Raw genomic sequence first — 16,808 nt, 5'->3', positions numbered from 1 at the left:
AACATCAATAACATCAGTTATGCATATGACACCACTCTTATGGAAGAAAGTGAAGAACTAAAGAACCTCTTGATGAAAGTGAAAGAAGAGAGTGAAAGTTGGCTTAAAGCTCAACATTCAGAAAACTAAGATCATGGCATCTGGCCCCTTCACTTCTTGGCAAATAGATGGGGAAACAGTGAAAACAGTGACAGACTTTATTTTGGGGGGCTCCAAAATCACTGCAGATGGTGACTGCAGCCATGAAATTAAAAGACACTTACTCCTTGGAAGGAAAGTTATGACCAACCTAGATGGACTATTCAAAAGCAGAGACATTACTTTGCCAACAAAGGTCCGTTTAGTCAAAGCTATGGTTTTTCCAGGAGTCATGCATGGATGTGAGAGTTGGACTATAAAGAAAGCTGAGTGCCGAAGAATTGATGCTTTTGAAGTGTGGTGTTGAGAGAAGACTCTTGAGAGTCCCTTGGACTGCAAGGAAATCCAACCAGTCAATCCTAAAAGAAATTAGTCCTGAATATTCATTGGAAGGACTAATGTTGAAGCTGAAACTCCGACATTTCGGCCACCTGATGTGAAGAGCTGACTCATTAGAAAAGACCATGATGCTGGGAAAGATTGAAGGTGGGAGGAGAAGGGGACGACAGAGGATGAGATGGTTGGATGGCATCACCAACTCAATGGACGTGAATTTGAGTAAACTCGGTAGTTGGTGATGGACAGGAGGCCTGGCATGCTGCAGTCCATGGGGTCACAAAGAGTCAGACATGACTGAGCCGAACTGAACTGAATATCAGACTAAGGTATTTATATTAAATCCTAAAGGTGGTGCCATGTAAAAGTTTTTTGAGAGGACATGCTTTGGTGAGATTTTTAAAAGATAAATTTGGCAAGAAGATACAGAATGGACTGATTGCAGAGGGAACACTGAAAAGTTGAGATGCTATTTAGACAAATGTCCAGACACATGGTAAGAGTTCTACTATAAGGAAGGATGGTGATAAAGGGAACATAGAGTATAAGATAAGTGAGATGAGAAAGATAGGCTCCAACTAGGATTTAGTTACTAGATAAAAGGATGGGATATAGGTATAACTCACAGGTTACTACGGATTTGGTTCTAGACCACCACAATAAAGCAAATATTGCAATAAAGTGAGTCACATGACTTTCCTGGTTCCCTAGTGCATCTGGAAGTTCTGTCTGTTTACTGTACTGTTAAGGGTGCAATAGCATTATGTCTGAAAAAAAGTACACACCTGTGGAAATGCTTTATTGCTAAAAACGCTAACCATCTTCTTAGCCTTCAGCCAGTCATAGTACTAACATCAAAGACCACTGATCGCACATCACCATAACAAATGATGAAAAAGTTTGAAATATTGCAAGAACTGCCAAAATGTTACACAGAGACCTGAAGTGAGCAAATGCTGTCAGAAAAACAGTGCTGACAGACTTGCTCAACACAGGGTTGTCACGAACCTTCAATTTGTAAAAAATGCAATACCTATGAAACACAATAGAGAATCAAAGGTATCAATAAAAAAAAAGTGAAGTCAAAAAAGAGGTGCCATTTGGGGAAAAAACTCTACATTCTGGTTACGTTTGAAAGCTCACTCACTGATTTAACGACAATCAGAGGGAAGGAGAAAATCCAGCATGTATAAATACACCAGCATATCCAAGCGGCAACTACTTGGCTTGTAAGTCTTTTCCATAGTAAAGAATGGATGAAGTATTTTCGGAGGCATCCCCAAACCTGGTTACAATAAAGAGCAGTCATTAACACCTACTTTAGTCATCTCACTCAGCTCCAGTAACACAACGGCACTTTGATAATTCTATAATTCAGACACCACATATTCTAAGATATGAGGTTAATTTGTTCAGTTTTCTCCACATAACCTTCAAATGTTGACAATGAATTTTCTGTGTTTTTCAGAGCTGCTAATACTTTTGTACACTTTTTTCTTTGAAGAATAACATAAATAGAGAGAAATACATGCTTGGTGAATTTTCACAAAATGAACACATCCATGTAACCAGTACTCAAAAGAAGAAATAGAACATCACTGGCACCTCAGGAAACTCCTTCATACCCCAATCCCAACACTTTCCCCACCCCCACCAAGGATAATCAGTCTCCTGACACACACAGTTCTATCTGTTTTTGAGATATATGTAAGTGAATACTGTTTGGTGCCTGGCTTCTTTTGCCAGACACCATTATATTTGTAAAATTCACATATTATTATAAATAGCTATTCTCTGTTCACCGTGATCAATGTTTAACATTCACTGTGTGATCATGCCAGAAAACTATCTGCCCATTTTATTGTTGATAGGCATTAGGAAAATTCCAGCTTGAACTATTACAAGTAGTCCTGTTATGAACGTTTTTGTTCATGTCTTCTGGTGACTACATGCACACAATTCTGTTGTATATAAATCTAGGAGTGGAACTGATGAGTCACAGAGCATACATGTGTTTAACTTTAGTAAATAACATACACTTTAAGGAAGAAATAGTTTAAGATCTTTTTGAGGAAATTTGAATGATTAATGATTCATCAGAAGGTGCTGACTTAAAAAAATACTTTTAGGAGGGTAAACATATTGAAGTAGGATGGCTGATCTGCACTGCTTCCAAAGAAAGCAATTTATTTTAGAATATTTTCACCAGCAATTTTGCATATGACAATAACAGAAGTAACCAAGTCTGTCTTGTCCTTTCTGGAATTGATGATACTAAAAATTTAGGAACAAACTGAAGAGCCGTTGCTATTAAAAGTAAGTACTTTCTTGACAAGTTACAGAATATAAATGTTACAAGTCAGAAGTCTGCAGTAGTTAAGCCTGTACTCATTTAATCATACTCCTGGAAACTGAAAGACTTCAAAACTAGTTTAATACTCAGGTGGTCATATAAATGCCTTCTACATCAGTGAACATGCTAATAAAATTCATTTAATCCTAGAACAGGAAAAGAATATTATGCAAAGACTATGGGAATCTGAATAAAGCATGGATTAGTTAATAATAATGTATCAATACTGGTTCATTACTATTTATTTATATATATATATATACACTCATTGATTATAACAAATGCACCATACTAATGTAAGATGTTAATAATAGGGAAAATGGGGAAGGGGTATCTATGAGAATTCTATATACAATCTTAGTCATTTTCCTGTAAATCCAAAACTGTTTTAAAATAAAATTTATCTTTAAAACTTCATTTAAAACTCATAACATAATCTACAGATTGTAGTACACCTGCTAAACTCTTCTTAGGACACAATCCAAATGCACTTTGAGCTGTTAGACACTCATACACACATACATACACATACAATCCTGCTATCTGTGAGCTTAGACACACAAATACATGAAGGAAGCTTTCTATCTGTGCCAGTTTTGGTTTTGCTCCTAGCTATAAAATTATTATGCAGGCTTAGACTTCTTTTCAATCCAACTAACCTAACCTTTTTTGAGTATACACTATAAGCACTTAGTGATTCATTAAGAAGCAATTCCCCAGTTACCTTCAAACGATAAAAGCATCCAAACTCCAAGTAAGGTCAATTCTCCAATAAATCATATCTTTGTGGTTTAAATCATTGAATTTTTGCTTTTACTTCACAGAAAATAAAGGAAAAAAGATTGTGCCTTACAGCTAGTAGGGAAAACAAGTAGCTCTAATGTGGTTTAAGACCTAGCAGAAGGAACCCTGAGCAAGGAAGCCGGAGACCTAGCTTCTAGCTTCAATTTTATCACTTTTCAGCTAACCTAATGAATTCAACTGTAGTCACACCATGTCTATCTCTAAGTACAACTTGAAGTTTGGTTCTTTTGTAGGAGAAATCAGCAAACTTTTTCTTAACAGAGCCAATTATTTTAGGCTTTGTGGGTCATGTGGGTTCTGTCACAACTCAAATGTTATTAATACAAAAGCAGTCACAGACAACATGTAAATGACAAATGTGCCTGTGTTCCAATAAAACTTTATTTATAAAAAACAAGCAATGGTCTTGGTTATAGTTTGCCACTTCCTATTCTATATATCAGGGGCAAGAAAATCAACTGACAAGCTCAATTTTGTAAAACTACTCCACTGAAATAAACTGTGTTTTGTTTGCAGGGAAAAAATGCTTATGAATCAGGATCTTCACATACCTGAGAATGTTCAAGTTTCCCCTGCGTGAACAGGTCACATCACCAATACCTAAGACAGAGCAGGAAAACACTCTCCCTTACATGGTTGTTATGACATAACAGGGGGTGTGTTAATTTATATAGGCAAAATTTACAAGGTGACCTGCAAAAGTAAAATACCAAGTTTTAGCAACTTTAGCAACAAATACAGAAACCCAAATCTCATTAACACCAATAATCACTTCTTCCTTATAGTAAGCTAAATTAATTCAGAAAACTGCCAAGGTCACTGGCTTTGCTGGGAGAGCTGTTTTGTTTCCATGTAACTCAGCTGGTTTAGAACAATAGACCCTTAGTCATCCATAACCTATTAAATTTCCAGGAGGCCAGAGTAACGAACTGTTTGAACTAATTTAGAAGTTTGATTCATTCTGGGATGGGACAGGGGTTTTTCATCAGTATAAATGGTCTAATCAAGCCAAGATCGTATTTATCATCCTTATAGGGTCTATCCTAGTAAAAATGTTCCCTTCTGTGTTAGTCACCTTGCTAAATTCAGCTTCATGTTAGCTACCAGATATTCAACAGCAGGCTGGAGCAAAGAGCCGGCCCACAAGGATCAAGCAAGTGCCTTTTTAAAAACTAATCTTAAGGAGTTCCTCTCCATGGCTTTGCAAAGTAAGCAAAAACCATGCCAAATAGTAAAAAAGGCACTTACTTGACTCCCACAGACCAGCTCCACACTCTAGCAGCTGTCACTGGCATGGTACATGGAGAGTGAGGTGGAAACGATTATCTTGCCAACCACTGTAGGAATGGTAGCGAAAGACCTAAAAGAATAGAAAAATGTAAAGTCAATGTCAAAGGAGAGGCCCTCCTGAGCCTGCTGACATGGGTACCTCAGCTTTTAATGCCGAAAAAGAAAAGGAAGTCTGAAAAGTTCAAGTCATTCTTATTACAAGCAATCCTTTAGGACAAGAGAGCACTTTTAAAAGAAAATGAATTATAACCTAGACTAAATCCAGACTGGTTATGAGAAACTCTGAAATACACTTTTTTCCCCAGAGAAAGTATTGAATCGTTCAGAAATAAAATTGAATCATAGAGAAATAATAATAAAATAAAAACAGAATCATAAGAGAAATAAAAATAGCGAGAATCTGAAGCAACAACTCTTAAATTAATACTTTTAGAAATAGTATTAAGGGGAAATTTTTTTCACATACCCCTACCATTCTAGCATTTGAAAAACAGAGAACCGTGATAAACTATACAGAAATAAGAAATATTAGTAAAAACTTAGGAGTTTCCCAGAAATAGAGGTGTCAGCCTATCGAAGTTCACTCAAGAACTTTCGCCAGTTTCAGAAACAAGTTTATAAAACTTAAGAAATTTTGGCACAGTTAAAAAAAAAAAATTCAACTCATTTGCATATCCATACAACTCTCTGGTTTAGAAAGTATGTTTTCAAATGCTTTACTCTTGGCCATTTAATTAGAGATCATCGAAAAACAAGAAGAGTAATTTTTATTTTTATTTATTTTAAATATAAGCTTATCTTATTTTTTGGCCGTGCTGTGTGGCATCCTAGTTCCCTGATCAGGGGTCAAACCCACGCCCTCTGCAATGGAAATGCATAGTCTTAACCACTGGGCCACCGGGGACATTCCAAGAACAATTTTTAAAAGCCTGTTTACATACCTATCTTCTCTCTCCATCCTACACTATTTATGGGTGAAATAATTTGTGGGGGAAAAAAACAGTGTGATGTGCAAGAAAAACAGCAACAGTGAAAAAACAACAATCATTCTGAATTCGCAATCCCCTCTTCTCCTCCCATCTAATCATTCCTACCAAAACAAAACTAGCAAAAAATAAAAAAACCTCTTTTACTTGCAGGTCCATTCAGCACGCTTTTCCTCAGAACCACAATCCAAAGAAACAGGCAGTTGAGTTTACTCATTCTTGAGGCATCAGAATCCACCCAATAAAAACAAGCAAATAATTTAAGCTTTCAATCTAAATAAATTATAGCCAAAAAAGTATTCTTGCACTAGCCCTTAATTCTAATATGTTTAAATTTGGGTCACTTTTTTAATGGACAGTCTGGTGATTCAAACTACCCAGGCCTCAATTAATTTAATTAGAATGGAATATTCACTGTTAATAGCAACTCTGGCCAGACTACATCTTGGGTGCTTAACTAATGTTTTCTTCTTAATTTTGGCTTGTGTTTGCTTTGCCTCAGCTCCAGGCCCTGGAAAGCATCCCGTTTATTGGTGTTTCCCTCACTGCATCAGCATTTCTGGTTAATGCGCTACAGCAAATCACTTGGAGGTACAGCCTGAATGGAGTTCTGTACTGTGTATTCTGCAAAACTGTTCAGCCCACCATATGAAAGATATTGCAAATCAAAGACTACAGGAGACTGGCAAGAAAACATATTGCTCAGAGATTGGTTTTTTAAATTAATGACTACAAAGAAAGAATACACACTGACATACATACATAACACGTATATATGTAAACACATATATTATTAATACAATTATTTATTTCACACCACCTGCCTGCTTCAGAAAGAAGTACCTCCCCTCAGTCCCACACTTTGTTTTTCCTTTACTGCATCAAAACCATGACACAATCCAAGAATCGGTTTTTGGTTTATTTTTTTACCATATAACGGACATATCTTTTTACAAAACAAAGCAGATAGCTTTAAAATACAAATTACTCCAAACACACAGAAAAGAAATAATAACTAAATACCAACAAGTTTCTATCCACAGCTTGCCTGCACTTGAAAAATCTGAGAATTTTAATAGAATTAACCAAGCTTTTGCTGCATCTCAGTCCCTTATGAGTTCACTGTAATACAGCAGATGCTGTTCTGCATTTTGTATAAGACACGCTCATCTGTGTAATGAAACATTACTCGTCTCTGCCTTCTCTTGGGAAGTATAAAGGGCTTTCCCAGAAAAATGATAAATGAGGACATTCCACACCAAAAAAGGAATTGGCCTTTTTGAAAGTCAAAACAACATTCCTAATCTGACTTTTAAAATGACATATTTCTCTTTCCTATCCCCCTAAAATGTTCAGCTAAAAAGGTTTTCAGTCAACAGGAAAATGGATAAATATGTGCAACAGAGAATGAAACACCCCCCAGCTAAAAATGAATGAGTCAGAACCAAAGGTATCAACTACACAATTTAAGTATTAAGCAAAAAAGAACAAATTATATAAGGATATATCCAATGTAATATCTTCTAAATAAGACTTAAAACATGTTTACAATGTTGTATGAGCTATATGGCATAAACATATACAAGGGAAACATCAAACTGGAGAGTGTTTGGCAAAGAGGAGAGGAAATAGGCCTGAGGAAGGCAACCTGGGGTAGCAATTATAATTGTATTATTTCTTAAGCTAAAAGAAATACATTATTCTACTTGTTTTTATAGACATTACATACTTCATAATTTAAAAAAAGACTTTTCCCTTTATATGTTTGACGAACAACAAAATTCTTTATGAAGGACATCCACTTCCCCACCCCCAGCACCAGAAAACCACCACCCTCAGCTGTCAGTATGGCCTTTCCAAGCGGGCTTCTTTGAGAGCCTGATCCTCAGTAGTTATCTTTTTTCTTCTGCTAGTGCTGCTACTTTCTGATGCTGGCTGTGATGTAACCTTCCAGATCCATATCTCAGAGCCTCAGCCTGTCTCTACTTTTAATCTTACCAAGAGTATTCATTTTAGGCAAGAAATCTATTACACATAGTTTCCTTTCATTTCCCCCCTTTAACTGCTGAAAGCTCTAGTAATCATTAAAAAGAGAGCCATTATGTATCTAAAGCTCACTGGACTTTGTGGCAGTTGGCCAAGCTATGAACTCTATTTCCTTCTGAATCAACTACTAACACAGGATGAGATATTAAAATTAAAGAAAGTACTGACTGGAGTTCAAGTCTCCATTTAATAAATGAACATTCCAAAATTTTGTAACATCGTATATACTACAATTCTGTTCTACCATCTCAATTGTGCTTGGATAACATTTTGTTTTGATGCTTAAGTCAGAGCTAGAAATGGAAAAAAATAAATTTCATATTTTGGGGGGTTAACGAGAACAAAATAAGAAAACAAAACCCAATTACTAACATGCATATAGATGAGACATTCAGACAGAGTATACCCTTGGGATCCCCTCAAAAACAAAAACAACAACAAAATCACTATTACCTCTTTGTGATCAGAAAACTCATTTTTTCCTGTCTACTCAGCAGCTTCTGTCCTTAGCATTCAAAGATCACGGAAAGAGAGGTAGTAAGAAAGAGACAGGGACAGACATTAGCTGGTATTCTTCTGTTTACGAAAGAAATGTAATTCCATCAAAACCAAACCAAAAACTTTCCATTTTCTCACTTGCTTTTTACTACTTCTACTTCATTCCATCTTTAAACACTTCTTTAAAGTATTCTGACAGCTATAATCTGTTTTAAAGTGAAAAATAGGTTTTTATCACACTTGGCCACTTGCCACAGCCCTGCTTCATGGCAGCTAGCAGAATTCTGGCAGTACAAGATACAGGATACAGTGGGGGTAGATGGAAATACAGAAGATTTGTTCCAAAATAAACACCTCCAAAAACCTGTCATCTTTGGAAATATGTATCAGTAGGGAATATAGAGTTGGCAGCACCTCGTTCAAATAGTTCCTTTCTCTTTTCAGCAGTGCCCAGCCCTTCACTCTTCTCTATTCTCCTTCACTTGCTGCAAATACCTCCCAGGTAGATGTCACTGTGTCAATTTCTTAAATTATCTATAGCGTACATTCTTTTTTTTCCATTACTCTTTTTACTTAACATTGCACATAGCCATGCTTGTTTCAGCACAACCTTTTAAGTTTAAGTCTTTAACCTTTTAAGTCTTTTAAGATTATCAGCTGCTGTCTGAAGCAAAGTCATTCCTTCTTGATAGCTCTATGATTTCCATCTGTAGAATCAAGGCACAGGGAACAAGATGATATACCAGGTTGAAGGAGTCGGACAATGGTCCCTAGGACTTTTTAACTCACTGACTCATTTGTCCAACACTGACTGAATGTCTACATTCACGACACTGTAGTAGACTCAGTTCACAGGGTTTGGAAGACCAGACTACTATGAACAACTAACCACTTGTTAAGATTTTCACACTGGGGATTCCTGTAGTATAAAATCAAAGAAACATTTTCTGTTCCAGTCTGGCAGGTCACAACTCAGAATTCATGAATGATTAGCACAGTCCTGTCTCACAACACACCATCATTAACTGCTTTTTTCCTCCTCCCTTCTCTCCAACTCTGAATTTCCCACCATATCTTTACCTCTTTTCCAACTCCCTCAGCAGTTTGAATTAGAAGAAGAAGAAAAAAGAAAGATGGAAATAAAGGCTTAATGAATTAAGAGGAACGTAGGGTAAATTGTTCATCAAGATGTCAGAAGTAATTATGCAAACTGTCCTGAAAAGGAATTGGAAGGCTCTTTTTTTGTCACTTCAAGCCCTTTGCTCTTGTGAGAATAAGTAAACATATAACCATCAGTTACTGATTTTATACAAGCTACCCAATGAAATAACATAAAAATTACTTGTCGTGTTACATAAAAATGATAAATTAGAATTAAAGAACTTTTTAGGTTCACCTGACCAAGCATCCTTATTGAACTGACAAAAATAATAGGATCAAAGAGGTTATGCCACTCACTCAAAGTCAAACAGCAAGTTATGGAAGAGAAAGCAGCAGAGCCCAGACCCCTAACTCCATTATACCACATAGCACATAATTCTCTTCAATTACTTCTTATTTTGGTGACTGGGAAACACACACACACACAAATACATACACACTCTTAGCACTTCCATCTTTTCATTTGTTTAACCATCCCAGAGAACTATTAATAATAAATTCTGTGATGGTACAACTATTATTTGCTCCCATAAGATTTCAAAACGTTCATCAACTACACCGCAAATACAATCTTTTCTGGTAGAGCAGATACACTAATGCCTCTAAAAAACTGTCATAATTGTAAAGTAAATATTTACCTTTGTATTATAATAAAACCTAGAAGACCAAAGAATATGTGCTCTCCAGTAAGAAAGCCAGTAAGGTCCTAGTCAATTAAAATGTTAGAGAAATCATTTCAAATAACTTGTTCTCAACCCTACATAAAGGCTCAGCGCCAAAGAATTGATGCTTTCAAACTGTGGAAAGCATCTTTGGAGAAGAATCTGCAAAGTCCCTTGGACAGCAAGAAGATCAAACGAATCAATCTTAAAGGAAATCAACTCTGAATATTCATTGGAAGGACTGATGTTGAAGCTCCAATATTTTGGCCATCTAAGGTGAAGAGTTGACTCATTTGAAAAGACCCTGATGCTGGGAAAGACAGAAGGCAGAAGGAGAAGAGCCAACAGAGGATGAGATGGCTGGATGGCATCACTGACTCAGTGGACGTGGGTTTGAGTAAACTCCGGGAGATGGTGAAGGACACGGAAGTCTGGCGTGCTGCAGTTCATGGGGTCGCAAAGAGTCAGACACGACTTAGCAACTGAACAACAACAACATATATGTGTGTGTGTGAGTGTGTGTGTGTATATATCACTACACTTGCAACACTGAGGGATAATACATATATATTCCTACTACTTCTGCCACTCCAATTTCTCTGCCACTCCAATTTCTCATATTATGAATTTCTCAGAGAAATTCATAATATGAGAAAGAAGACTACATTCATAATATGAGAAAGAAGACTGCTAAAATTTCACTAAGAAAAGATTTCATGCTTAGGAATAGCTAGTTTTGTTTGCTTATTTGTTTTTTAAAAGATAAGATCCTCATACTTAAAATTGGTATTTAATGCTTAATCATACTTAATGCTTAATATTTTCTAAAGGAAATAAAATATTACAGAAATGGAAAGTTAAAGGGAACAAAGCCCAATAAAATTACTCAAAAGTATTCATCTAGTTAATGAACATGTTAAGAGTTTCTGCTTTGGCAGAGTATAATACACAGAACATATTCTTTCAACAAGATCTGCTGAATGCTTATCATGCTATGTGAACTTTTTCATACTGCTATGCAAATCTTCCAGATTTTGATATTATGCGGTACAGGCAGGGAGGCAGGAATAGGCATAATGTGGATATCTGATTTTATATATAAATTTTTTAATCATTTAAAAATAATTAAACCAGTTTTTTTAATACAAAAGCAGAGGTGTAGAAAAAACAACAAAGAAACATACTCAACATGACAATAAAAAGAAACTCACAGAAAAGGTCAAAAAATAAAATTTCTGTACTTGAGTAATACAGTCAGAAAGGCCTTGAATTGAACTGCCTTTCTACCTAGTACTTACTAGCTGAGTAACAGCCCACAGCCAAGTCCTATCAGCAGTCCACAGCCAGTCAAGTCTTATCAACTCTACTTCCTAAACCTCCCTTCTCTCTGTTCTCTTGTTCTCTATCCTCAATGCTACTGTCCTAGTTTAGACACTTTTTGCCTGGTCAATTAAGATGTTCTACTGGTGTCTGTTGTCTTTCCAGCCCCAGCCTCTCCAACAAAGTCCTCACACTGATGCCGGTGCGAACCTAAAAGCAGAACCTAACCATGATTCAACTGCTTGAAATTCTTCCCTTGCTCACCTACTCGACAAGTAGCATTTCTGCAAACTGTAGCTTAAACTGCACAATCAGTTTAAATGGGTCTCAACCAGAATTTCCTTAAGAAAACAGAATAGAAACTGTACATGCCTTATACTTAGTAAAAATATTGTTGCATGAGACCTTTCCCAGTTTTATGCACACATGCATATACTCAATCAAAATACAAAAGGTATTTCTACTGTGGGTTGAGTTTTTTTTAAAAATGCTAACTTAATAAAATTTCAGCTCCTTCGCAGGTTCTTTCACAATCTGATCCTTTATCATAGCAAGCGGTTAAGAGACAGGCTCTGGAGCCAGACTACGTGGGTTTACACACTAGCTATGCCACTCACTCGCTGTGTTATCCTGGGCGAGTCATTTACTAGCTGTGTGTCACTGACTGACTGTGATTCTGGGCAAATCACTCAATCAGCCTGATGCAACTCAGTTTCACTATCTGTAAAACAAGGATAATAGCAGTACCTGCTCATAGGGTGTCACAAGAATTAAGTGAGACTGTATAGTGCTTGGGACATGGTGCACTTGATACATTTTATTATTGGTATCACTACTACTGTCCAACTTAATCTCCAGCTGTTCTTACCCAAACTCCAATTCTAACAAATGACTGGCTGTTTCTCAAGTACATTGTACCCCTCACACTGTCATGTTAGATACTACTGCTGCCTTAAATATGAATCGACCTTTTCAGCCCCCCACACATTATATTTCCTCATATTTCAGCTCAAGCAAGGTCTCCCCACTTAAAGGCTTTCCTAACATCCTTTGGTAGTTCTCAGTGTTCCCACTGAGTCTCTACAGGGGAAAAAAGAAAGAGCATAGCCAGTTGCAGTCTTGTTTATGAAGGTCTCCTGGCCAGGCTGTGAACCCTTAGAACCACAATAGAAACATGTCTCTTTACCAGCAGTGTCTCACAGAGAGTAGGTGTTCCACAGATATTCTCTGAATGACTCTAGGTTATTAATCTTTCTAGGTCTTTATTTTCTCATTTGTACAATGGGGACAGTATTTTGCCTGAAGGGTTGTTATGGAGTACACTACACAATGTTGTAAGTGTTTGATAAGGAAGCAATGCTCAGCTATTACCAGGTTTACTGGGTGGCACTTTTTAGAATCTCAAACTAAATTTCAAAGATCTCGGGCAGGGGGCGTGGTGGGGGCGGCTTGAGGAGCAATAACCTTAGACCTTTATCAGCTAAAATCTGGTGGGGAGAGTAAAAAAAAAAAGATTTAAGAAATGTAGCCAATGGGAGGGATAAGATCTCTTGGAAGAAACTGCAGCAGATGCTTGAGAAACAAAACTGAAGGAGCAGACCCTGAAAAGGAAGGAAGACCCACACTGACAACCACCATGCTACAGCTTTAATTTTAGCCAGACTCAGGCTTACATCTCAGCTCCAAAACATTTGTTCATCTTTGCATCCCTATCATTAAAACAGTTTATGAAACGAAAAGAAGAAATGAATCTATTTCATCCTCAATTTCCTTATCTATAAAACTAGCACAATAATACCTTTCATAGGGTTATGGTAAGAATTAAACATGGAAACACAATGCCTTTAACTCTGAAATGCTTTCTTCTATATCTACCCCTCTATCTTTAAAGGCCAGGTAGTTCAGCTAACCTATTTGCTCTCCTGTTATTTTATAAACTATCAGTTGCATTAATACTCTTAAACTTCCTGTAACATCATTTACCATAGGTAAGAAGTACAAAGTGGGCCAGTCTTAGAAGGCAAAAAAGAAATTTTAAACATCTTGCAACCTGTAAGATAGTAAACTCAGGACTGAACATTTGAGACTACCCTCTGGATAGCATCATACACCCAATGGGCTCTGCTCAGCAGTTTTCTGGTGATTATTACAAGTGCTCTCACCAAAATAAAGTGGACAATAATAAGAAAAAATATGTAAAAACTGAAAACTTTAGTAACAAAGCATAAAAGGTAAACATTTCACCCTTTTGGATTAATAAGTATTATTAACATCATCAAAGGACTTGTAGAAAGACTCTTATTTTTAACAGATGTCAAAATGCAATGTCATATTAACCAATTATTCCAGAACTGAATTAGAAAAAGTTCAGTTTTAGTATGCTAGTAAAGCCAGTTAGTGATGTAATTTACCAAGTTATGCTTTTACCAATAAAAAAAATTCGAGCCTGTACATGGTTTATGGGTCAAGAATTCACTAAGCTTATTAAAACTACTTTGCTTGAAGTCACCTTTGATTTTTACACAAGCTGTCTCACTGCAAGCATTTAACAAAATGCAGTGAAATAAATGGATCATTTTCCATTTGTGTTCAGCTGCAGAGGACAAGTTCAAGCTTAATCTAAATCAGGGAGTAACCAAAATTCAGTTTGACTTTAGGGTCTTGCTGGAAGAATTTGACCCCAATTCACTTTCAAAAACCAGTCTCAGCTTAATCATTTTTAGAATGAAACAGAATTATATAATTTCAAGGGGGAAAAAACTGAATGGGAAAATTAGCAGATGTGTTAGCCATTATCAGCTCTGTAGTAACTTGTTAGGTACCAAGGAAATAAAAGTTCCTTTCCTTTACCTACAGTCTTGTCAAGCTCTAAATTCTAGGACTCTTTTAGGTACATGTCTTCCACAGTAACATCTTCCTGTAACATGTTGTTCCTGTACTGTATCAATCAGTCAAATAAAGATTAGAGGATTCCTCTATACTGAGTGGGCTTCCCTGGTGGCTCAGAGGTTAAAGCGTCTGCCTCCAATTCGGGCAGACCTGGGTTTGATCCCTGGGTCGGGAAGATCCCCTGGAGAAGCAAATGGTAACCCACTCCAGTTTTCTTGCCTGGAGAATCCCATAGACGGAGAAGCCTGGTAGGCTACAGTCCACGGGGTCGCAAAGAATCGGACACAACTGAGCGATTTCACTTCACTTCACTTCTATACTGAGTGGTTATCTTGAGATCTTAAAAGGTAATCATCTCCTTAATTACAGGAAAACAAACAGTAATTATTTAAGAAAACCCACAAAGCACAAAGCCAGAATATAAAAAGAAATAAAAACCTACATCTCAGGAGTTATTGAGAAAATGGTATCAGCGAAGTGCTACTATGGAAGACCATAACCACTCCTTGATTGCACTTTCAAACAGGAGGAAGCCCCAAAACCAAACGAATTCACATTCAAGTTGTTGTCTTTGTCATACGCCATTCTTGATGCTGCCTTTCTATTTAGATTCCCTCTTGGAGCAGAGTTCCATAAAGCATAAAATAGAACCCCTTGAGACTTAGAGAAGTTCAATTAATCAGAGTTTGTTGACTAAATCCAAATTTACTCCTCCAACTATCTTTGGGGCTCAAAATAAACAAGATTTTAAAATAAAGTTTCCTTAATAAGTCTGCTCTAAGCATATTTATCCAGAACCCTCAAAATCTTAGTATTTTAGTCCTCTAAAACAACAATAAATCTAGACTCTGATTCAAACATATATTTCTAATAATCTGGGTATTTCTTTTACTTTGGATAGAAAGTTTGTACCCCCCCCCAACCCCCAGTAGACCTAATACAATGTTACCAACTCTCCTTTACTAGTCCACCATCAGTCCAGTTCAGTTCAGTCGCTCAGTCGTGTCCTACTCTTTGCGACCCCATGAATCGCAGCACACCAGGCCTCCCTGTCCATCACCAACTCCCAGAGTTCACTCAGACTCACGTCCATCGAGTCAGTGATGCCATCCAGCCATCTCATCCTCTGTTGTCCCCTTCTCCTCCTGCCCCCAATCCCTCCCAGCATCAGAGTCTTTTCCAATGAGTCAACTCTTCGCATAAGGTGGCCAAAGTACTGGAGTTTCAGCTTTAGCATCATTCCTTCCAAAGAAATCCCAGGGCTGATCTCCTTCAGAATGGACTGGTTGGATCTCCTTGCAGTCCAAGGGACTCTCAAGAGTCTTCTCCAACACCACAGTTCAAAAGCATCAATTCTTCGGCGCTCAGCCTTCTTTACAGTCCAACTCTCCATAAACAAGTGTAATATATAACCAAGGACAGCATTGACAATAACAAACTTAAAGCAATTACCCAAATTAACCAAATATGGTTACCTAAGCAATAAGTCATTAAACAAGTCAAGGTTGGGGGAGGGGGCGTGGCAGAGCACACCTTTTCACTGGCAAGCAGACAAAAGGGTGTGTATTTGTTATCTATGTATCTAGCACTGCTCTGGAGTCCATGAGGGACTAAAAGGAAACAAGATACACAATCTTTGCCCAGAAAGATAAGACATCCACAAATGAAACATTTAGAGAACAAGCCAGAGTCAATCTGTATCCTGAAAATAATAAATCCTACCAGCATTCAGAGAAGACAGAACAGAACAATGGGAAGGGGTTAAAAGCTAGGAAACACACAAGATTCAGACTAGGATTGCTCCTTGAATCCACCTCTATTTAAAAGCATTTTTATCCCATGGACATGTATGCTGCTGCTGCTGCTGCTGCCACTAAATCGCTTCAGTCGTGTCCGACTCTGTTCAACCCCATAGACGGCCGCCCACCAGGCTCCCCCGTCCCTGGGATTCTCCAGGCAAGATCACTGGAGTGGGTTGCCGTTTCATGAAAGTGAAAAGTGAAAGTGAAGACGCTCGGTCATGTCTGACTCTTAGCTACCCCATGGACTACAGCCCACCAGGCTCCTTCGTCCATGGGATTTTCCAGGCAAGAGTACTGGAGTGGGGTGCCATTGGCTTCTCCATGGACATGTATACACTCCTACATTTAAAACAGGTAACCAACAGGGACCTACTATATAGCACATGGAACTCTGCTCAATGTTATGTGACAGGTTGGATAGGAGGGGAGTTTGGGGGAGAAGGGATGCATGCACATGTATGGCTAAGTCTCTTCACCATTCACCTGAAACTATCACAACATTGTTTGTTAATCGACTATACCC

The 16,808-nt window shown here is 37.5% G+C and overlaps 1 protein-coding gene across 1 annotated transcript in view; it reads right to left on the bottom strand.

The window, feature by feature from the left end:
- The window catches only part of MCU (mitochondrial calcium uniporter), a gene marked incomplete at its 5' end in the record, with an annotated part of 179,731 nt that extends 175,510 nt beyond the window's left edge, over nt 1-4,221 (bottom strand). Inside the window, one exon of the mRNA XM_010852264.1 lies at nt 4,183-4,221. Within this exon, the coding sequence (XP_010850566.1) occupies nt 4,183-4,221 (39 nt within the window). The remainder of the gene's footprint in view (nt 1-4,182) is intronic.
- Nucleotides 4,222-16,808: the final 12,587 nt, after the last annotated feature.

The sequence above is a fragment of the Bison bison genome, unplaced genomic scaffold, assembly GCF_000754665.1.
Source record: "Bison bison bison isolate TAMUID 2011002044 unplaced genomic scaffold, Bison_UMD1.0 scf7180017864309, whole genome shotgun sequence".
Lineage (NCBI taxonomy): Eukaryota > Metazoa > Chordata > Mammalia > Artiodactyla > Bovidae > Bison > Bison bison.
The sequence above is the reverse complement of the archived record's forward strand: the minus strand, read 5'-3'. Positions and strand labels throughout refer to the sequence as shown.